The sequence below is a fragment of the Vidua macroura genome, chromosome 21 (assembly GCF_024509145.1).
Source record: "Vidua macroura isolate BioBank_ID:100142 chromosome 21, ASM2450914v1, whole genome shotgun sequence".
Lineage (NCBI taxonomy): Eukaryota > Metazoa > Chordata > Aves > Passeriformes > Viduidae > Vidua > Vidua macroura.
This window is the reverse complement of record NC_071591.1, coordinates 833,828-857,287: the sequence shown is the minus strand read 5'-3', so window position 1 is coordinate 857,287 and position 23,460 is coordinate 833,828. Positions and strand designations below refer to the sequence as shown.

The following is a 23,460-nucleotide window of genomic DNA, read 5'->3' as shown; positions in this document are numbered from 1 at the left end:
CCTTTCTGAGCTGCAAATTTTGGAATTCCTATGGAAATATGGGAGTGGCAGGAAGGTATCCCATACTCTTCCTGGAATAATATTTATGTGCTATATATGACCACACAGAGAGGGACACTGAGCACGTGGAGCAGCACCAGTGAGCCCCAGCACAGCACAGCAGGACTGTCCCAGCAGCAATTCTCCAGTCCAGGGAGCAGCGTGCAGTAAACCACTACAACTGGCAGAACAAGCAAATGCTTTACAAAGAGCCCCTATGCAAACTTATTTTGGTTGGATTAAAATGAGAATCCTTTCACTCAGCTTAGGGGCAAAACACTGAAATATAAAAAAAGCTTTTTTTTTCCACACAGAGATCTTAATCCTGGATTAATTCTTTTACACATTTTCCATTTTAATTAAAGCAGTATTGCTTCTTTCTTAAGTTCTTTATCGACTTTCTTTAAGTAAAGCTATTTAAAACTGGGGATTGTGGAAAACATTTGTTCGTGATTATGCAGACATACAGTCAAACAAGACTGAAACAAGAGCAGCATGCAAAAATGTATTTAAGGACTATCATCCCAAAATGCTGCTAAAAGCTATTAACCAGTACGTGTTAATTGCCACAGCATTCATATTAATTTTCACTTCGGGCCCGACATTGTGGAATATTTCCCCTGATACATTTTAAACAAAGTTTAATTTAAGGAACTGCTTCTATCAACACTTATGAAAATTAACAGCCAAGCAATTAGCACTCATGAATTATCCCTTCCCCCATGCCTGCTACAGCATCATTTTTAAAACAGTTGCTACATGAGAAATTGTTGCTTTTTAACCCATTACCAAAATTAGCCACAAGAAACCTTGTGGCACTACAGAGGCATCATTCTTCACCAAAGGATTTTTAGCATTTGTCCACCCAAAAATTACACTGACCAATTTTCAGTTAAATTATCTCCAGCAGTCAAGCAAACACCAGAGAACTCCACAAGATCAGAAAAGCCAAACTTCCTTCTACCTCCATTTGCAGCTAGTCATGAAAGCAGAAATAAAAATATCATGAGAACATCGGGTCTGCCTGTAGGAAAGGCTTTTGGCCTCATAACCCCAGCTGACTCTGGAGGCAGACAATTCCTTCCTTACATTTTTGATCCCTTTGCACCTCTGTCCTGCCTGAACACGGCGAATCTCAGCTGAGTCACTGCACTCCTGTGTGGCACCTGTGGCACCTGCACAGGACTTTCAGCCCTGTCTAACACCGAGCCTTTTTTCCCCAACTTAATTAAAACTCAGCAAGTTGGAACAATAAACAGTCAAAACTTGATTTTTCAAGTCCTGTAGGCAGAAATATACACAAATTTATTTATCAAATGGGTGATAATTTAATTTGCATGCAGACAAAATAAATCAATTTGGCCAGTGATTTCTTCAGCCTCCAAGTAATTTTCTATTCAAATGACACCTGAAGGAATTACAAAGAACTAAAGCTTCTTTCAGTAAAACATTTTTAGAAAGAGTATATAATATTTATTAACCAAGAAGTACAACCCATGTGCTTTGCAAAACATGAAAACAGGTCCAGAGCTGAGGTTTGCTTTAACTATTTAAGGGAAAACTTGAAGAAAGAGTTACTGTATGTGTGGCTTCTGTTAAGAGCTAAAGTTTTGCAACATACAGAAAACCATGAATCTGTCCTGGGTAGTGGTGGGGCAAGTTGTGTGGATTCCTGAGCTGCTGAGAATGCCTCCACTCAGTTATAATTCACAAGCCATATTCTCTACTGTTTTGATAATTAATGAAGTGATCAGCACAGGAAGAAATTAGAGTGCTTTAAAATTTTACTATTTCATAAAATCGCAGAAGTGGTTATGAAAGAGACACTAAATCTGGCAGGAGACACGTGCAGGATGTGAGCAGTGCCCACGCTGGCGTGGCTGGCACCAGAGCACATGGCAGGGCCTGCCTGAGCTGCTGAGCTGAAAACAGCACAGGGGGCAGAGGGAAGGGGAGCCAGGAGGAGGGATGGGGTCTCAGGGGGACGGCTGGGGTCTCAGGAGGAGGGATGGGAGCTCAGGAGGAGGGATGGGATCTCAGGAGGATGGATGGAATCTCAGGAGGAGGGATGGGATCTCAGGAGGAGGGATGGGAGCTCAGGAGGAGGGATGGGATCTCAGGAGGAGGGATGGGGTCTCAGGAGGAGGGATGGATGGATGGATGGATGGATGGATGGATGGATGGATGGATGGATGGATGGGATCTCAGGAGGATGGATGGGGTCTCAGGAGGATGGATGGAATCTCAGGAGGAGGGATGGGATCTCAGGAGGAGGGATGGGGTCTCAGGAGGAGGGATGGGGTCTCAGGAGGATGGATGGAATCTCAGGAGGATGGCTGGATGGGATCTCAGGCCAGGGACCAGGGCAGGGGCACAGACAGGGGCACAGAGCCCCATCTGAGCTCTGCTGCTTGCCCAGGCACCAAAAATGAGTGTTACTGAGCAACCTGAAACCTACCAAACTGCAGCAGGGACAAACCAAAGGCCTGGCTACAGCCTCAAAGATTCGAGAGCCACTGTGGCCCCCTGAGTAAATACATAATTAAGCAGGGTGTTTTTAAGACATGTTTAATTAGGCCCCCAGCCCCTCCTCACCCCCTGCCTCTCCCCAATTATGTACCATTTCCCCCAGAGATACACGGCTCTGTTAATTATGTAAATAAGTCATGCACTATTCCCTGAAAGAATTCTATTTCTGTGAAATACTGTTAATCTATTATCAATAAAAATAAATTCAAGACATGTGGTATGTCATTAAAAATAATTTTTAAAAGCTGGATGATTTTTGGTATTTTTACTGACTGAAAATACATGAGAACTGAAGTAAAATAACTCACAACTGGAGTTATGTTTCTTCTATACCTCAGATGGTCAGCCAAGCATTAAACTAGATAATATAGAGCCATAGAGAATAAATTTTATATGCAAACTATTGATACACTAACAGAGTAATAGAAACAATGGTGTTAAAATTAATAGAGTGAGATTATACTCTAACAAAATGCACATTCAATTATTTTGGATTGTAAAGAAGGGATTTTGATTTGCAGATCACAACTGAGATAATTCGTATCAGACCCTGCAAATCACAGCTGAGTGACACTGAGGTATTTCCTTCACCTCTCAAACTGACAGGCAGAGTGCAGCTTGCTTCCAGTGGCCCAAGCACCTGCTAAATGTATCTGACTTCCATAGGTGGAAATTAAGATGTGCATTATAGACAACTACAATTGATACAGTAAAGATTAGCCTGGATTATCAGAGAGGGAGGGAAAAATGCTGAAGTATCTCAAGTTTCTGACTGAATTACAACAGAATTCTCTTAATAAAGAAGTATTTGATTTTTACTTCCCCTATACATGACATGAGAGCTCATTTAAATGTTTGCCCAACTGAAATTTTGTGGCACAAGAAGAACAAACCCAGAGTTTAGAAAAAAGGCCTCTTGGTGCTGTCAGCATGCAAGTGCTGCTGTCGCTCATTAATGAGGCCAGGAATTCTGAAAACCTGGGTCAGCACTAATTGCCACATGCTAATAAATATAAAATCACAATAGAGGAGCTTTTGCACGTGAACTTCATAGTCTAAAGGTTAGCATTTCACAAATATTCCAGATACTCCTAGAAATGTCAGTGGAATTACAGATCTGACTTTCCACTTGAAGAACACCTAACAGAATATGAAATTCTTCCATCACGATGGTAATGAAGCTCAAACTCCATCCTCCCACAGGAGACTCCACAAACAAATCCAGTAGAAAACAGATCTGAGGAGTATTTATACTTGTTTTGGAACAATATGACAACGATCCATCACATCAAAGTTTATATTTCAGTTTCTAGAGTTGATGACAGAGAAGAAGATCAGACACTTGTGGAGTCCAGGGAAGACATCTATCCTCCAGTCTGAGCAATATCAGATCCACGGCCTGACCCCCATGACCTGCCAGGTTTGCAGCCAGTCTGCTCCCTGTGTTACACAAATCAGCACTTGTGCAGAAATACATTGATTAGTGCTTCTTTTGGCCTTGGATCCTACCCACTGACACTTCAGCTTTCCACCCTCAAAACAGACCACGGCTCCTCCCAATCCCAGTAGAGCACTGAGGACAAAGAAAGAATCGTGGAATATTCAGCAAGTGCTGTGATGTGGATAGACAGAACACTTTTGGGGTTTTTTTAAATGCCAAATAATCAATCATTTATGCAAAGGGTCTCATTGTCACCTCTAGAGAGGCGTGCCAGGACTCTGTCACAACAAAGGTTCACCTCACTGACCTGCTGGGGGAGGAAACAGCAAGGCAGAGAAGCCTCATCCTCACTCCAGAATTTTGTAATGGAAACAGGAGAAATGGTTCTACTGAACCTGGAACCACTGCCCTTGCTTGTTTCTAGATAAGCACTGCCAACACCTGATGGCCACCATAAAGTCCAGGGGAGGCTGCCCAAGTCAAAGCACAGGAGCAGAGCCCTGCCAGGGCACCCCTGGCCCCTCACCAAACCCCCTGGCCACTCACCTTGCCATCAAATTTGGAGTACTCATTGAAGGGGTTGTTGAGCTGCAGGGGACACTGCTCCAGTCGCACAGAGAGGATGGACTGCTTCCCAGAACACGGGGATTTCACCCTAAAATTCTTCTTCTCAAACAGTGAGCTCAGCTCCTCTGCTGCAGATCAGAAAAGAGATTAGAGGCATCGTGTGAGGAGATGTACAGAGGCTGCTGCTCACCACAGAGAGATAACATCATAAGAGAGGGCACAAAATCAAATAAATAAACCAACAAATGCTTCAGCAGGGCAGGATCTGCCACCACTCTTTCATAGCCCAAAGACATGAAACCACTAAGAAGTCTGAATGATGCTCCTGTTTAAGCTGAGAAAAAGGTGAGTTTTTCCTACACAGAGAATAGAACTGATCAGTGCAAGACCCACTCGAGTCAGGAGAACAATGAAGAGAATGACACATTCCTGGTCTCTCTGCTTGCCTACCTGCTCCCAAAGGAGCAGGGAACACGAAGGAAAGGAGCTGCTGCCACAGGAGCAGCACAGCTGCCACAAGCCTGCACAGGACAGCAGCACTGCCCTGCAGTGGCACTGCCAGCTGCAGCCCTGGCACCACCCCCAGCCCCCAGGATCAGCTCTGCACCTTTTACTTCTCATGGAGCACTGGATACGGCCTCCCCTCATAAAAATGTCAAACCTGAAACCACCACTCCAGATCAACAGTCTGAACAATAAAAACAAAAAAGCTTTCTGAAGACAAAGGGGATGCAGGTTCAGGAGGTCTTTGTGTGGTCTGTGAAGGCTCATAAAAGCCTTTTTATGTGAAGAAAGTGCACAGCTGAATTTCCAGCAGCAGCTCAACTTCCAATTTACAGGCATACTTTAAAAAACCCTAAAAAATGGGACTTCTTTTGTTACAAGGCCACTGTGAAATCAGGACAGAGCCCGGGGTGCTTGAGCACATCAGTGCCAAGGGCTCTCATCTGCAGAGCCCCCAGCCTCCATCAACCCCTGCCAGCCCAGCACTCCTGCCCTGGGCTTCCCCCACAGCTCACAGATCCCATCTTGCTTCTCCAGGGAAATGGAACTGTTCCCAAGAGGGAATGACCCGGCACTTGATCTGCAGGGACCTGCTTCATTTCTTAGAGTGCAAAATTAAAACCTGTCAAATGATAACTAGTCAAAAGCTCCATTTATTTTTATCAGCAGATTGCCTTAAAATTCAGGCAGTTGGCAGAGGTGCTAAATACTGGCACTGAGAGATCCCCAGCGGGCTTGTGAGAGGCTGCAATTAACCAAAAAAGCTTGATTTAATCCCTTTCAATGTGGCCACTTTAACTCCATTAGGTTGTTTTGGTTTTTCAACAAGCTCTTGTAACTGATTTTTTTTTTTTTTTTTAATCTAAAGCATTATGCTGGAGTATTACCTTCAACTGATAATTCTTGGGCTCTTGGAAAGGACATTGGAATCCAATGCAATGGTTTTACTCGTACAGGTGAAAAATCAAGTTTTTATCTACAGCTATTCTGCATGTCTTGCATGTCAGTATGGGCTGAATGCAAGACTTTGGAAGGATTTCCTTGACACATTGTTAATTTGCACTTTATATGCTCTGAAATGAAGGAATGGACGATGTAAAGGTACAGAGGAGATCCTGAAGGGCTCCTCCTTCTCCCTGCTGCAGTGTTGTTTGTGCAAGGAAGGGAGAAGCACTCAGACCTCAGTGTGCTGAGAAGGAAAACCAGCTCTGCCAACAGCCCCGAGTGCCTGGAGTTCTTGTGTAACTTACTTATTTTTTTATTTAAATCTGCTCTGCAGCAGGCAGGGACTGATCCAGCGCATTGCTCAGAGGGGACAAGGGGGGCTGCTGGAGACAGATGAGGGGGGAAGCCCCCAGGACCCCCGGGAGCAGCAGGAGCCCGAGCCTGAGCCAGCTCAGAGTGCAGGAGGCACAGGGGAGATCTGCACCATCACTGGCCAAGTGCTATAAAATACTGAGCAAAGAGTTGGAGGTTATGGTAGATTAACCTTTAAAACCTACAGCTCTGCTTACAGAAGGAGGAAGGCAAAAACATTTCAGAATGCATTAACAGGGGTATCCAACACAGCTGAACACTGAATTAAGGATTAGTGCGACCGTGCTGCTCGTGTGAGCAGCTTTGTTCACTCCTCTGAAAAAGATATCAGAGTGCTGGAAAACATTCTGCAAGTGACAGCCACGGAGATATGAGGAATTAGGCAAAAAAAGGGAGATTACAGAGGGACCTCATTAAGATATACACAAATTCTGAAAGAAGTAGGCATGACAAACCATACAAAGGTTTGAATGTCTGTCAAATACAACAGAAATAGAAACTAGCTTGAGGTCTAAAATAGGAAAATTGAGACAGATTTGTAATTTCATACACTACAATTTAAACTATGTAGAACATCCAGTCACAAATACTTAATTATATAATTAACAAAAATAGAATTTAATATTTTTTGAGAAATCAGTGATAATAGTTTTACCAAGGAAAGGCAAGATAAGCCAAGCCAGCATTTATTATGCTTGCATTTAAGTAGATCATACATACACCCTTTATTTCTTAAGATTTGCACCTTATCTAAAGAAGTAGCTACAAAACCACTCTATACAAATAAACTCTACAAAATCCTCCATGGCACCAAACGCTGCTGGAAGTGGCTGGGAAGTGCCCTGGAGACCCTGATCTGTGCTGGGAGTGCAGACACCTGGGCAGAGCCACGGCCTGTCCCCACACCTGTCCCCACACCTGTCCCCACACCTGTCCCCCGTGCTGTCCCCACACCTGTCCCCACACCTGTCCCTGTGTCCTGTCCCCACACCTGTCCCCCGTGCTGTCCCCACACCTGTCCCCATGTCCTGTCCCCACACCTGTCCCCCGTGCTGTCCCCACACCTGTCCCCATGTCCTGTCCCCACACCTGTCCCCCGTGCTGTCCCCACACCTGTCCCCCGTGCTGTCCCCACACCTGTCCCCACACCTGTCCCCACACCTGTCCCTGTGTCCTGTCCCCATACCTGTCCCCACACCTGTCCCCACACCTGTCCCTGTGTCCTGTCCCCACACCTGTCCCCCGTGCTGTCCCCACACCTGTCCCTGTGTCCTGTCCCCACACCTGTCCCCACACCTGTCCCCACACCTGTCCCTGTGTCCTGTCCCCACACCTGTCCCCACACCTGTCCCCGCACCTGTCCCCACACCTGTCCCCACACCTGTCCCCCGTGCTGTCCCCACACCTGTCCCCATGTCCTGTCCCCACACCTGTCCCTGTGTCCTGTCCCCACACCTGTCCCCCGTGCTGTCCCCACACCTGTCCCCACACCTGTCCCCGTGCTGTCCCCACACCTGTCCCCACACCTGTCCCCACACCTGTCCCCACACCTGTCCCCATGTCCTGTCCCCACACCTGTCCCCACACCTGTCCCCACACCTGTCCCCACACCTGTCCCCATGTCCTGTCCCCACACCTGTCCCCACACCTGTCCCTGTGTCCTGTCCCCACACCTGTCCCCGCACGCCGCAGCGCCACGAGGGCTCTGCCCTGCCCAGGCCCCTCTGAGAGCCCCCAGGTGAGCCAGCCCAGCCCCACAGGTGCCTGGGGGGCAGGACCCACCCCAGGAGTGCACAGCCCAAGTGGGTGTGACTCCTGTCCGGGCTCTGTGAGCTCCGGGCAGCGCCTGGCCCGGCTGGCACCCGGGACAGCACCAAGAACTGGCACTGCCCGTGTGCTCCGGAACCCTGGGGAAAGCTGCACACTGCAAACGCTGGAACCGGCAAAGGCACGGATACACACAGCAGGGAAACAAAAGAGATTTTCTTTTACCTGAGCAAGAAGTATTCCTGTCTTTCCACTGAACGTTTTTGCATTTTATTTGATTTTGTCTCTCTTTCCGCAGACGTTCCAGTCTCTGAGCTTGAAAAGAAATATTACAACTATAAGTTTGTCAATGAAAGTTTACTATAAACAAAGACATAATTAACTACCTTTATATGAATAAAGATGTTTTATACTGCATATGTAGGGGGAAAAGTCATAAAATTTTAAAGGTGGCACCCCTGAAAAGCAAATACCAACAAAAACATGAAAATGTTCTTGATTTATAATTGAAATTAGAGGATATAAAACATTAATAGAGATCATAAAGATAGTATTAACATGGAAGAGAATAATAAAATGTGAAAACTTCTGTGATTAATATGACATTTCATTATATAAATCATTAATAACGGTCTTAAAGGAATTTTAATGCACAAATGAACTGAAGTGAATATTACATTACAGGAATAAAATTACTGTTATGAATTACTCTACCCGTTTCAAAAATTAAAGATAAATGAACTCAGACTAGACTATTAAAGTTTTAAATATAAAATCCTTTATCTAAAAATCATGAAAATTATAAAATGTCAAAGCGATATAAATTAGCACAGCTTTTTCTTCAGTAGGCTGAAACAGTTTATAGGTAGTAAAATAAATGATTTGTATCTTCACAACATTAGTCAAATCCTAAAATGAATATAATATTTCTTTACATATATTTTGACTCCATCTTCAAAATATGGTCGGGGAAAAAAGCCCCAAATAGTTCTGATACCAAAGAACTTGCAGCCCGGGGTACCAGACAACAACTTAAATTACCTTTTTTGTTAACAGTAGGAGCTTCCTTGGGGAAGAAACCTGATGGAAGCCACCCAAGACAATGACCCCAAGAAAGCACTGATGTCATCTACTCAGAATAAGCAGATTAGCCAGGGAAGTAGAACTAACAGTGCTGATCCCCAAAGGAAACAATTTGCTGCACATATTAGCAGTTTTGATGTATTGAGATAATTCATTAACTAAAATGGGTTTGTAGAAGAGATTCTAAAATGCTAAATTACTCTGACAATTTTTGGATACAAGTGGAGTTCCCTGAGCCTTTTCAGCAATTAGAAAAACATTAATAAATATTTTCTATCCTGTCTGTTATTATTCTTTTACATTTAGGTCTTTGAACTGAATTGTGGACAAGGAAGTTATTTTTTTCCCCATAAAAACTGTCAATAAGGGAACTGATAAAAAATACTCCTTTGAAGTTTAACAGCTGTAGCAAGCAGTTTAAGGTACAAGCACAAATGGGGACTTTGATAAGTATCTCCCATTAAAAACACAATGCTAGAACCTGAATACCTCTAGGTAGCTTCCTCTTAATGAAATAAGAAAAATATCCCTTCTCATAAGTTTAAATGTTGGGAAAACACTGCTGTAGCATAGGTATTTTATTCTGAAAGAAAAGCTCCACATTTGTACTAGTTACTGCCCACACTGTAACTCAAAATTGCCTTCCAAAACCCTTTCTTTCCAAACGAGCTATAAGAAAATATAAATAAATAATATTATAATATTTTAATATCATAAAAGATCCCTTAGATGAACAGGTAAACAAAGAATTAAACAAAAACCGTAGACTAGAAACAAGATAATGCACGTTTTTATCCTGTTTGATATTTCCACCCCCTGACAAAACAAATGTCCAAGAGCACAGTCAGCACCTCCCCGACTCCCCTGCTCCACCTAGAGCTGATCACAAATGACCATTTCAGCGTGGGGCTGTGCTGCAGCAGTGCCAAACCAGGTGGAATGGCCAGCACCTGTTAAAGTGTGAATGACTCAGGGCTCGCTGGCACAGGCAGCCAGGGACAGTTTTGGGTGTGACAAACCCAAAGTTTGGTGGCTGCCCAAGGGCAGCTGTGGTTTCACCAATGGTCAGCCCCGAGCTGAGCCTTTGCTCCTGGCCTGGGCACTCTGCTGCTCACCCACACCCAGCCCCTGGCACTGCCCTCTCCCCTGAGCTTAGAATATGCCCCCAGCTGGCACCTGAAATGACTTCAAACTAAAATTCAAATGGGGATTACTCCATCAGTCTGCTCCCTGGGTGTAGTGATCCCTCAGAATCATTTTCTGGAGTAATTCTATAAATTCTCAAACTCTGCCTCTCGTTCCTCATGAGCTGGCCCAGCCCCAGGGCAGCCTGGCTTGCCAGCACACCCTCCTGCCAGGCTGGGCTGTAATCTCAGGTTATTTCCAAACCTCACTCTGCCACAGGAGATCAGTGCCCCAGCTTTTCTGGAACCTCTCACAACTTCCTCCTTGTAAAAGGCATTTCCGTATCTCCAACACCACACACGTTTTCCTGGAGAAGCAGAGCACAGAGGTGCTTTCTGGGCTCTAGGTGGTGTTATAATACCTGCAGAAATCATTTTTAAAAAACTATACAGAAACAGGAAAATAGAGGTCACTACTGACCACCGCACACCAACCTTCTCATCTGTATTTTACCTCACAGAACTCCTGTTCATGATGTTCCTCAGGTCTAAGCAGAAGTCTGGATATCCCTTGTATGAAACACCACCTGGCAGAGCTTTCTGCCAGTCATGACAAAATGAGTGTATTTTGCAAAGGTGTTCACCCTTAAACTTCCTAATCTGGTACCTTAAACCCTAGCTCAAGGTTTTTCTCAGAAATAAAACTTTAAGAGACAAAATACAGACAAATCATTCCCTTTGCTGGCTCACATCAAACTTCATTCCCCTCTTTTATAACAAATACATTTGATGCCTCACTAGGCAGATTTTTTCTCAGAAAATAACTATCCTGTTCAAAAGTTAACACCCCTCCAGACAGTAACAATAGAGATATCAAAGACTGTTCATGCACTTTGGATTTAGATTTGATGTCTCCACAATTTGAATTTTTTTTATATATATAAAACTGACTACCTCAATGTTCCCCTGTACAGGAATAGGTAAAACAGCAATTAAGGCTCAGTTGACAGCACACTAAAGTATCTGAATCATTACATATCCTTCTGTGAAAGGGGCTCAGCACTGCCAAAGGAGTTTGACAGACACCAAGCTGTCAGGCCCTGGTCTGTCCAGCCAGGCAGGCTCAGGGAGGCCGGGCCTGCAGGGCAGTGCTGCTGCAGACACACGCACCTGTGTTCGACCGCCTCCTGATCCCGAAGTCCCAGCTCGAGGTAATGTCCACTGACTGGGAGTACACGTAGCCCTGAGTGTCCCCGTTGCTGCCCTGGGGCTCTGAGCCGCTGTCCCCAAATGCTGAGGGGGGGTTGAACTTCTCCAGGTCCACGTCGTGGTCGATCAGGACCATCTCGCACATCCCCGTGTCATCGCTGGTCACGTGCGACTGCCGAATGTGAGCCAGGATAATGGTTGGGTTGTCCAGGAAAGCCATTCTGTCACAAGGCCACCACCTCACTGTACTATCTCCTCTCCATCTTGCTTCATGGACACACGAACCTAGAAATAGCATACGCAACATTTTAGGAGCAAGCACAAAGGGCTCAAACCCCCCTTCCCGAAGGGCACTATTTGGGATGTGACCCTGACTGACTTGGGGTTTAATTCTGCTTAAACTGTTTCGTTCTGCCCCAGTTTACTTATGCCACATTGAGATCCATTGCTGAGATCCGTTTAAGGAACAGGGGGTTTCTGGAGGGCAGCTTGGAACCTGAGTCCCAGGACAATGGAACACAAGAATCCCCACAGACAGGCCCCAGTACTCTACAACACATGGCTGCTGTAAGCCAAAACACCCCACAGTGCTGCACACAGGAGGATGGCAAGAGAATCCAGAGCAGAAACATCTGCCTATTCCAACTAATCCATTTACAAAACCGATGGGGTTTTGGATTTCTTTTCACCCACCATAACTGTGTTTCTGTTTTGCTTCTGCATCTACACACCAACTTTTTGAGTAACTTATTACAGACTCTCTTCAGGTTTTGTATTTCCAGGAAAAGCTTTAAACATGAAGAGATTAGTGTCTCAGGGCAGAATATTGAACATCTGCTGCTGCATGGTGCTTCACACAGGGCAACTGCTGTAACACGGAAAGCTCTGTGACCAAATACCACACGCCTGAGCTCTAAAGCACTTTAAGAACAGTAATTGCCACTTACCTAAGATATTTCATTCAGAGCACTCAAGTGGCCTTTTGAAACAAAGTAGAGGGCAAAAAGGAAAAGGGAAAAAAAACCCAAACCACAAAACCCAAACCACGCTCACATTGTTATCTGATTTTTCTGTAGCTGTGGGTTTGTAGTGATGCCAATCTAATTCAAGCCCGGGCTGACTCTGAAAGGGGCAGCTCCATGCCCTGCCTGACCTGTTCCAGGAATTCCACCATCTCCCAAAGCTGGCAGTGGAGCTGTGGGGTGAGCTGGATCAAAAAATTACCTGCTGAAAATAACCTAAAAAGAAAAAAAATAATTATTCCTGTTCATGCAGCGAGTCCATCAGTGAGCAGCAGCCCGAGCTGTGGGGACACCTCCACCTGAGGGGGCTCGGTGTGAGCCCACACACAGGGCAAGACTAGATGCAAATTCCAGAAGTTTGAAATGCCCACTGCTTTTCCAACCAGAGGAAAACACTTTACAGAGCTGTGTGTGTGTGTTTGGGATTTTGAACTCAGAAACACCAGCAATCTCCTGTCCTTGCTGCTTGCAAAATTGCTGCCTAAATCACACAAAGCCACTTCCCATGAAAATCTGCTAAAGGCAGCTGGCCTTCTGGGATGTTTTAACAGAGGGAAGGGACAGAAAGGACCAGCCAGGCTTGTCCTGAACCAGCAAATGCATTTTGCCATGTCCCCTTTTTATGTCCCCATAAATCATGCTATTTGTGAAATTCACTCCAGCAGGATCCTTGGAGACCCTCAAAGCCCAACTGGGCACAGCCTGAGCTTTGCTGGCCCTGCCTGGAGGTGGGAGTTTGGATGGGATCTCCAGAGGCTCCTGCCAGCCTCAGCAGCACTGCAACTCCACACTCTGTTTTAATTTTCTGACTCTTTCCATCAAAGCAAGCAGGGCTGCTCCTGAGGGAGTTCTCACTGTCCTCCAAGGGAGAGGCCACAAGGCAAATGTCCCACCCAAAGGACTGATGTGTCCAGGGCTCTGACCCTGCACCAGTGTGACCAGCACAGTGGGGCTTGAAAAACACAGACACACCCAAGTACAGCTTATGGACATGGCAAAACACATGTGGAGAATGTTCTTTAAATTGAATTATTTCTACTCACTGATTAGGAAAGGCCACGTGTACCTGCAATTGGCAAAAACTTGTTTAAATAAGCAACAGCCTCAGGCGTCGGAAAGGTCTGCAAACTCCCAATCAAAAATTACTGCTGCCCCATCAATGTGTCATATAAATGTTGGCATGTTAATTGTGTATTTATAAGATTGTTAATGGTTAGTTAATTTACCTCCCACACTATTATTGTACTTGAAATGATTTAATGTCTGCTGAGGGAGTTAACAACATGTAACAGCAGATGCGAGAGTTTTACCTTTATACTCTGCACCCCGACTTCCTGCCATTAACAGTTGTGTGCTAAATCAGCCAAGCTTCTTCCCAACTGTACATGTGCAACTGCCTTTCCCATAAACCTGAACGCTGAGAAAGTGCTGGAAATTCTACACAAGTTTAACACACACATATTTTTATTTCCTCCTCTTCAGAATTTTCAAAAAGGTACATTAAAGCTCATTTCTCAACATATTAATGCTAACTGGAAACTCTCTTAACAGTTAATATCCTTCAAAAAACAAACAAACAAAAGTTCAGACCCCCAGATTCAGTCCAGGTTTTGATGCCATATTTAGTAGTTGTAGCCTACAGAATTCTAACCAGTTCTCCTGCTGATAAAGGCACAGACCTGCTCTGAGGAGCAGTGACTTCCACTAAGAGAGAAGAACACAAAGAAGCAAAGATCAGTTTTGCAAACCTTTACACAAACACCTTGAAGGTTCCAGCAAAATCACAGACCCAAATCAACGTCTAGATCTGCTGAGATCTGCCAGCACAGCCCTTCTGCACTCCTACACCCACACACCATCACCACATCCTCAGGGAGGAGCCGAATGCAACGGAATTCAGGGACCTGCAAAGCATCAGCACCTTATACATTCTTTAATCGTAAACAAAAAATAAATGTTCTTCTAATACTTGCACTATATAAATAATATTCTACCATTGAATAAAGCGCTTCACAGGCAGCTGTCAAACATACTCTGTGCAAAAACTAAAACTGAAGAGAGCAGTGTGAAATCTCCAAAATTTTAGAGTTTGGTATTTCTGTACAACAGGATACACAGGCTGTGGTTTCCATGATGTACTGAGTGGCAAACACCCGTGATCATCACACAGGTGGACAGGGATTTTCACTTTCTTCTGATCTTTATTATTCACCTATCTAACTTTCTGCACATTGTCTGACCGACACCCCAGGAATGAATGCTCCCCCTCCCCTTCTTGGCCCCGTTGCTGTGATTCTGCCCCGAGGCCCTGGGGAGCAGAGCCCCCCAGCAGCCTGGTGCAGGCACAGAACGTCCCCAAAGGTGTCCAACCGCACCATCAAGAGGCTGAGCGCCTCGCCGCGATTCGCAGGAACTTTGTGGCAGCATCAGACAGCTGCATCTCAGTCTCCTATTTTTATCAGCAGTATTCCTGTGGCAGCACCCCACGGCTGTATTTATGGCACGGATGGGCTCTCCCAGCGAGGGAAGCAGGCCTTTATGCAGATCAGGCTCATTCATAACCCCGCGCACAATGAGGAATGCAGAGCGCGCTAACAAACGACTCCGCTGCCAGGAGGTGACACAAAGGTCTTGGAAAAGGATCTGCAGCCATGCAGGCTGTACCTTCAACACACAGCTGAATTTCGGGAGGCAACTTCATCATCACCACATGTTAACTGTTCTTGTGACCCTCCTGCTCGCTTGATGTACTGCAATTATTTAAATAAAGATTGTCTGGCTTTGCTGCTTCCCCACCAAACGCCCCACACAGAGTATCATACCTGCATGTTAACCTACACGAGGTGACAACGAGGTATCAAAGCGAGTGTGGGATTAGGGGAAAGGACAAGCTAAACCTCACGGCTGCCATGCCCCCCATCCATCCCGCAGACAGCAGCAGGCACAGCTGGAACCACGCTCCGTGCTGGACCCACTGACTGGGGGCACTGCAGCCATGTGCCAGCCCTGCTCACTGCTGTCTGCAGGGGAAACGTTTGACCTTGAGCCTGAAAAATGCTGAGTGCAGCTTTCCTCACTTTGGGGAAAACGCAGCTATTTTGGAATGGATTTCCTGGGGTTTTTTAAATGAACACAGTGGAGTTTGACACAATGCCTCGCTCTCACTGCCCAGCGCAAGGTGGCTCGTCCCTGTCACTGCCCCACACTGTGGATAGTCTCAGTTCAGTCAGAGAGAAAAAGAGAAAGATTTCTGCCAGGCTAAGCCTGGGAAAAATCTTTCTCTTTTTCTCTCTGACTGAACTGAGACTATCCACACCACAGCAGCACGAGAGCCGGGGCAGCCGTGTCTCACCTCCACAGCTGCCAGCAGTGGGGCAGGGCCCCTCTCTGCCACCCACTGCCCCCAGCCCCGCTCCCTCCTGCAGGTCCTGACACATTTTCCAGCAGAACTACGGATTTCTCGTGGTGAGGTGACACCAGAGCCAGCAGCCACTTTCACACCCTGTACCTGTCCCCGAAAGGTCGCAGGCTCCAGGTCAGAACCCTCCAGCTCCACCAAAAGCCCTGTGGTGCCACCAGCACACTTCTGACTCAAGGACGTGTCCCTGAAATGACAAGCCAGTGCCACCTTTCTATGGCATCTTACAGGAAACATTTTCCTCACGTGAAGAGTTGATATTTTTGCTTTTCATGCTTTGAAATACAGAGACCTCTAAATAAGCTCCAAGAAACAATAAAATCAGAGAAAGCTGTCAGCAGCTAAAAATGTTCTGCTGCAGGAAAAAGCTACAACTTTGAAGTTCCACCAATTTTAATTGAATGTTTAAGAGGCCTCCATTTCAAATGGCTAAAAGCAGTTTCAAATTCTCCACAAAACTCTCAAGCCAACTCCTACCATGTATCTTCCTCTCTAAATTATAAAAGTAAGCTTCTTTCCTCATGCTCTGAAAAGCTGTAGATTGGTTTTGGTTTTTTGTTTGTTTGTTTTAATATTGTTTAAATTGACTATCCTCCTAAAGGAAGTAATAAACAATTAAAGCCCTATTCAAAGTAAACAAAAGCATTCCAAAGACACAACTTGTGGAAGGTACAATTTGGATCCAAGACAATTGCTAACAAACTCAAAAGCTGGAAAAATTATATACCAATGCAGGTCATGTTATCAGTCAAGGGCTTCCACAGTCCCTGTACTCAAACACCTCCTTGACTATAGCTCTTCAAAGTGATCTTTAAAAACTAATGAAAAAGATAGGCAGATTAGAATTAAAAATTGATTTTTCCCCCAGCGTCATATAAGCAGGACAGCATGAACATACTTCAAAATTTATGATTCAGGTTATATGAAATAATTTCCCAGCCAACTTCTGTATGCAATTGCACAAGAAATGGTTCTGGTTATCTGCATTTGCAGCAGCAAAAATAATCAACCCCCTCAAACACAGACAGGTCCTGGGCAGGCAGGATAAAGGAAAGTGAACTGAAATATACGAACATTCAAGTTTATGTTTCAGCAAAAGCTCAAGTGCATTTAAGAGTGAATACTTATCTGCAGAAGCTGTCACTCACACTCTGGTCCTATCATTAAAAAGGAAATAATAATTTACAGTCATATAAAGAGGCTTTCTCACAAGAGAGACTGGAATTGGGAAGTTATGATGAGCAAACACTACATTACACACAACTTCCAACAAATTATTTGTTCCTTTCCAGACCTGTAAATCAATCTGGCATTAGCTCTGTATTTTTGAACTGCTTGGAATTTGGCTATACTTTTGTTGTCACACTAATCAGGATGCAAATAACACCAATTCCAATATTTTAATCACTGAGCTTTAGAGGGGGGAAAAATATTGGGGTATGTATGGGGAGTATTCACTCTTCTCTTTCCTGATTTTGTCAAATCTTTGTTTAATTGCAGACAAGTTGATTCTCTGCTAACCTGAGAAATCTTGCATCAAGATTTTAAGCAAATAAATAAGTATAAAAAACGCAGAGATTATAAATTAGGGCAGACAAATCTGTATCTAGACTCATGCCTGCAAAGAGCATTCTATCAATATAGCGAAATGCTAATCTCCTAATTAACAACCTAATTAGGTAATTATGGCTTTGCAGAGGGATGCCTAAATGAAATATGACAACATGGTCACCTCTTTATATGGCACCTGTGGGCCTTTTCAGCTGTCACTGCCGAGAGTGCAATATCAATTTGAACAGATGACAAAGTGTTGTCATTTTTCATTCAGATATTGTGCTGAACGCTGGGATCCAGGCTCCCAGCGCCGCGTCCTGCCCGGGCTCTGCCTCGCCTCAATACGTGCAAACACTTCGCTTAATTTTTAATGTCTCTGATTAAGCTTGGTTTTTCACGCTGTCTGCAGGCATTCCCTGACACACAGCACAGCTGTGGTGTCACACTGGGATGACCCACAACCCCGGAGCCCCCCGACCCAATTCCACAGCACGTGTGCGGGAGAATCCCTAGCCAGGAAAAATATCTCTGAGTTCATGTTTGAGGCTTAATTGCTGCTGGCTTTAAAACAGCAAAACAAAACCAGAGGGCCTTGTAAATAACACATAACGTTCATTTCACTTTTATTCCTGCTGAACACTCTTTTCCGGGGGAACAGCAGTCCCTGTCCAGGAGAAGGTGAAGCTGATGGACTTTTGCACAGACAGCTGGGAAGGAACACTTTCAACAAAGGTGCTTTTCCATGGAACACTTTCTGTCACTCATATGCCTAAAATGCTTTGAAGACAATTTGCTGAGCTTGAACATTCCTAAATGTTCATTAGGCCATTACCCCGTTGGAGTGGGTCTGGAGGAGGCCACAAAAATGATTAGAGGGATGGAGGGAGCACCTCTGCTGTGAGGAAGGGCTGAGAGAATGGGGATTGTTCAGCCTGGAGAAGAGAAGGCTCAGGAGTGACCCAAATGCAGCCTTCCAGCCTCTGAAGGGAGTCTACAGGAAAGATGGAGAGACACCATATACAGGGCATGGAGGGACAGCACCCAGGGAATGGCTCCCAGTGCCAGAGGGCAGGGCTGGATGGGATATGGGGAATTGGGAATTGTTCCCTGGCAGGGTGGGCAGCCCTGGTACAGTGCCCAGAGCAGCTGGGGCTGCCCCTGGATCCCTGGCATTGCCCAAGGCCAGGCTGGACACTGGGGCTGGAGCACCTGGGACAGTGGGAGGTGTCCCTGCCATGGCAGGGGTGGCACTGGATGGGCTTTGAACTCCCTTCCAACTCAAACCACTCTTGGGTTCTGTGATAAATAAAATATCTTGTTGTAGAGTGGAGAATGAAAGAACAGGCTAGGAGTGCTCGAATATCAGACTAGAGCTTCTATTTTCACAATTCTCAGTGTGATATTCAAGAGCCTAAAAAACCTAATAAATTTCATAAACATTAATACAAGCTTCAATCTTAAAAAAAAAAAACCAGAACCAGAAAGCTTCACCATTTTACCTGTTTGCTACTGAGAGAGATGCTACTCTCTTTGGGTTTTACATACACAAAGGCCCAGGGCCTGGGGACACGATGCAGGTCCAGCCAGCCCAGGGGCTCGCAGCACAGCCACTGCACAGCTCTGCAGCAGCACCACGGAGGCTGCTCTGACACTGCCAGGCAGGGGGCTGTGCCTTAAACAGCAGCACCTGTCAAAACAAACACTTTGGTCTTTGTCAGTTTCTTTAGGTTGTTGCCATTCCACTTTTGAGTGCATGTAAATATGGTTATTGCATTAAAAACATGATCATGATCTTATTTTTTAAATATAGCAGCACACAAGCTGCTTCTGACTTAAGAAACTCATGATGATCAGACCTACTTAAAGATGCCCGAGACCTTCAGCCCCTTTGGGACTTTATGTCAAATGGAACTGAACAGATTCACATTTCTTCAGCAAAAGATGAATCCCTGTTCCTCTGGCTTTTAATTTTGGGTCCGTCTCTTTCAAGAGCACACAAACCATATTCAAGGAGCTTTGTTATGCTCTCAGAAGAATGGATTTAGATACAACACTTCTCAGGCAATAAGCAAACAAGGTAGGGATTGCCCTTTTGCAGTCTGGGATACGAAACTGAGCTGACAGACAGTGAGCAACAAGGCATCACAGTGTGATGGAGCTCCTCAGCTCACACACACACAGAGTTAACATTAAACACAGCCTGGAGTCTGTGTCAGAGGCACTCACAGAAGCGCCCCTGAGGCAGCTCCTCCCTGCACAGCAGGTCCCAGGTGTGAGCAGCATCGCTGCCAGCACTGACAGCCCCGGGCTCTGCCCCCACAGCTCCAACCTGCCCCTTCCAGCGCCTGAGCTCCATCCCCATTTCTCAGCCAGTGTCACTTGCCCTTGGACATCAGAAGGAATTCTGGATATCAGGAGGAATTTCTTCACACAAAGGGTTGTCAGGGTTGGAAGGGGCTGCCCTGGGAGGTGGTGGAACCACCAGCCCTGAGGTGCTCAGGGAATGACTGGACGTGGCACTCAGTGCTCTGGCCTGGTTGACACGGGGGGTGGCGAGTCAGAGGCTGGGCTCGATGATCTCAGAGGCTTTTTCCAGCCTCGGTGACTGTGTGATCTCCAAAAAGAGTGACCATATGGGAGACGGGCTGCTCCTACCTGGGGATGTGAGCAGTATGTGCTGTGAGCTCATGTGCTGTGCCACGTGCTGCCATAACTGACCTTTCCATACAGGTGTGTGCTTTTCACGCCCACAACTTCAAATGGTCGGGAAAATTTCGTGCTACAGAACGCATAACACAGATCCCTGTGCCAGGCTGCTCCACCTGCAGAGGCCTTCACTGATCCAAAGGAAATGCACAACAAGAATGTAGCTGTTACTTGTTATTTTAACATTTGTTAGTTGTTATTTTTAATTGTTACATGTTGCAATTGGGTGAAAATTTAACCAACAGATGAGGAAAGGGTGTTACAACAAAGACCTGAAATATGACTGATACAGAAATGGACTAAACTGGTTCTCCCTGCTTCAGTTATTTCTGTACAGGTCTATACGTACATGCTGATCTCAATTTATTTTTAATCTAACCCAAAAAGTGTCCGTGAATGGAGCTGTTCTGAATTTGGAAAAGTAACTGAGAGAGTCTAATTCCCAGTCTTGCATCTACCTGATAATGCCCCGACGCCTAAAATCGTGTAGAACACACTCAGGATATCCAAGCTTGGCTCTGGCATCTCTGTTTAGTCAACTACCAAACTTCCACTAGCACAGAAATCAACTCCTTGCTGCATCTCCTGGCCACCTTTCCCGCTCCCCTGCGGTGTCCACGGTTCTGATGGCGCTGGCAAGCGGGAGCAGAACCGAGAGCCCCCTGCAGAAAGGCATTTGGGTGTGATCCCGCTCAAAGCGCCCACCTGGAGCGGCCGGCAGGAGCGGCCGGGACACGGGGACAGGGGGCGTGTGACCGGGGACTGGGATGGAGCGACCGGCACCCGGCCGGAGGCCGCACGGCAGCCGTGTGCCCGCCGCTCCCGCGGGGCGCGGGCATCCCCAGGGCATCCCGGGGGCTCCTGCCGGACCGTGCCGGTCCCTGCCGCTCCAGCCGCACTCACCTGTCCCCCGCCACCCATCGCCGGCGGACGCTCGCCAGACCCGCTCCGTCTGCCCCGCGCTGCGCCGCTCCCGCCCCGCCGCCGGGACACCCCGCGGGAGCGGCCCCGCCTGCGCGCCCGGGGAGCCCCGGTGCCCCCGAGCCGCGTCCCGGGCAGGCTGACAGCCGCTGCCGCCGGTCACGGCATCCCGCGGGGGCCCTGCGAGGGGCTGACAGCGCGGGCGGCCGCGGCCCCGACCGCCCCCCCCCCCCCCCCCGCCCCGCACTTACCGGCGCCGCCGCCGCCGCCGCGGGGCCGCGCAGCCGCTTCCGGGTCCGGGTCCGGCGGAACGGGCGCGGGGCCGCGCGCGACCCGGAAGCGCCGCGGCCGCGGAAATGACGGCGCGGAACGGGCGGGGCGGCGGCACCGGCGGCGCGGGAGGGCCCGGGCCGGGCGGCGGGCACGGCAGCGGGCCGCGGGCTCCGGCGGGCACGGCCGTGATGCCCCCGGGTCGGTACCGGGGCCGCCCGCGGCCGAGCGGCGCTCACCGGTGCCGCACGGTGACACACAGCAGGCTTTTCTCACGGGGATCGCGCCAGTGTTATTCCCGGTTTCTTGCTAAAAGCACTGTGACGTTTGTGTTTATGTGGTGGGTTTAAAGCAGGGCACGCAGGTAGCGCTCGGTGTGCAAACGCGAAGGGGACGAACGGCACACGCGGTCACTGCTGCCCGGGACAGGGAGCGAGCGCCGCCCGTGCCCGAGGCCCTGAGCAGTGTCCCCGGGTCATCCGGCGCTCCGCGGCTGGGCAGGGGCGCCCGGCCACCACCTCCGGCCTCCTGGAGCTGCAGTGTCCCGGCTGTTCCCAGCGTTCCTGTTCCTGGCCTGCTGGCCGTGTGTCCCTGTCACCTTTCGGGACTTGCTGGTGCAGCCTGCGCAGTTTCCCGTGGAAGTAAGGAGACTTGTTAATCCCTGAGGAAAGCCTAACGTGGCAGCCTCAGCAGCTGCACACATCAGAAAACAGCTGCCTTCGAGAGGGAGCGTGGACAGCATGGCACAAGTGCCACCAAGGGCCTGTGAGGAGCAGGTACCAGTGACTGGCAAGAGTGCAGTGAGGGCACGAGCTGGAGCTGCCCCAGCACAGGGCATGTCACAGGGAGTGCCTGGCTGCAGCTGGCAGAGCCCAGAGCTCTGGAGTGACTGGACTCAGCCTCCTAAAGCAGTACCAGGAATCACCCAGAGCAGCAGCTTTGCGCTGATGCAGTGAGGCCAAGCAGGTCCCTGCAGGAGCCAGGGAGCCCTGTCCGGTTTGGCAGGGTCAGGGGCTAGGAGAACTTGCCATTCCATCCGTGACACTTCACCCTCAGGGGGCAAATGCAAGTGCATCCGTGAAATATTCACAATAACACCAATTTAGAATGCCTCTGGGGTAGCGTTCTTAGTAAAACTGGACGACCCTGAAAACTCATTGGCTCAAGACAGACAATGGTGGAGTAACTAAGATGTAAAGTAATTGAAATGTGAATGAATTTACTAATTGCATGAGGGGGACAGTGAGAGCACAGATTTGCTGAGCAGGAGCCATCTCCATCTGCACGAGCCATACGTGGCCCCAGCCAGCTGGTTAAAGGGTTCTGGTGACGTCCAGGGCCCAAGTGAGGGCGTGGGGTGGCGATGCCAGCTGGGGCTGGGGGGGCTGGGAGCTCTGCCGGGCCCGTGCCCAGCCTGAGGCATTAGCCAGCCCAGCAGGAAGGTCAGGGGATGAGGGCCGAGTTTGGGCATGGCTCCACGGGCACTGTCCATCACGGACACAGCACATACAGCAAACTGAGGATGGTTTTAACCGTGCCTCTCCACTGCACCTACAGGAGGCTTCCCTAAGAGGTCTCAGTGGGGGCAGCAGTGCTGGACACCCCCAAAGTGTGAGCAAAACGGAGCAGGCCTGCAGGAAGCTGGAGCGAGCGGGGCAGTGCCCGGCGTGAGGCCAGCCTGAGGCGGGGCGGCAACGATCTACAGGAAACCTCCTAAGAGAGTGAAGTCATTACCCTTGCTGCCTCTGCTTTTTTCTCTTCCCGTTACAAAAAGATAATTTGCAATTACCCCCGGTAACGCGCGGTCTGAGCCGTGGCCTGTGCCAAAGGCTCCTGTTCGGTCCCGCAGCCTGTCCGCGGGGACACGCTCAAGGCACGGGCCGCGACAGACCGGCCCGGGACCCTTCATCCTGCGCCGGGGCTCCATCGCACGGCCGCAGCTGCCGGGGCAGGCCGGCCTCCCCCGGGAGTTCGGGAGGCACCGGGGCT

At 47.9% G+C, this 23,460-nt stretch overlaps 1 protein-coding gene and 1 long non-coding RNA gene across 8 annotated transcripts in view; one reads left to right on the top strand and one right to left on the bottom strand.

The window, feature by feature from the left end:
• MAPKAP1 (MAPK associated protein 1) overlaps window positions 1-21,522 on the bottom strand; it is an 83,377-nt gene extending 61,855 nt beyond the window's left edge. For 2 of the 7 annotated variants that reach the window (XM_053996580.1, XM_053996581.1), the window contains exons 1-5: window positions 21,184-21,224; window positions 12,634-12,818; window positions 11,542-11,865; window positions 8,390-8,479; window positions 4,556-4,704 (exon numbers count right to left, since the gene is read on the bottom strand). In XM_053996580.1, coding sequence (XP_053852555.1) covers window positions 4,556-4,704; window positions 8,390-8,479; window positions 11,542-11,800 — 498 coding nt within the window. In that variant the 5' untranslated portion in view covers window positions 11,801-11,865; window positions 12,634-12,818; window positions 21,184-21,224. Of the gene's footprint in view, window positions 1-4,555; window positions 4,705-8,389; window positions 8,480-11,541; window positions 11,866-12,633; window positions 12,819-21,183; window positions 21,236-21,452 lie in introns of those variants that run through there. The other 5 variants (XM_053996576.1, XM_053996575.1, XM_053996577.1 and 2 more) reach the window with 5 other exon arrangements.
• A 247-nt stretch (window positions 21,523-21,769) lies between these two features.
• On the top strand, window positions 21,770-23,204 carry LOC128817763 (uncharacterized). Its single transcript, XR_008440280.1, has 2 exons — window positions 21,770-22,247; window positions 23,029-23,204. It is a non-coding gene; the product is annotated as an uncharacterized LOC128817763 (long non-coding RNA).
• The last annotated feature ends 256 nt before the right edge of the window (window positions 23,205-23,460 follow it).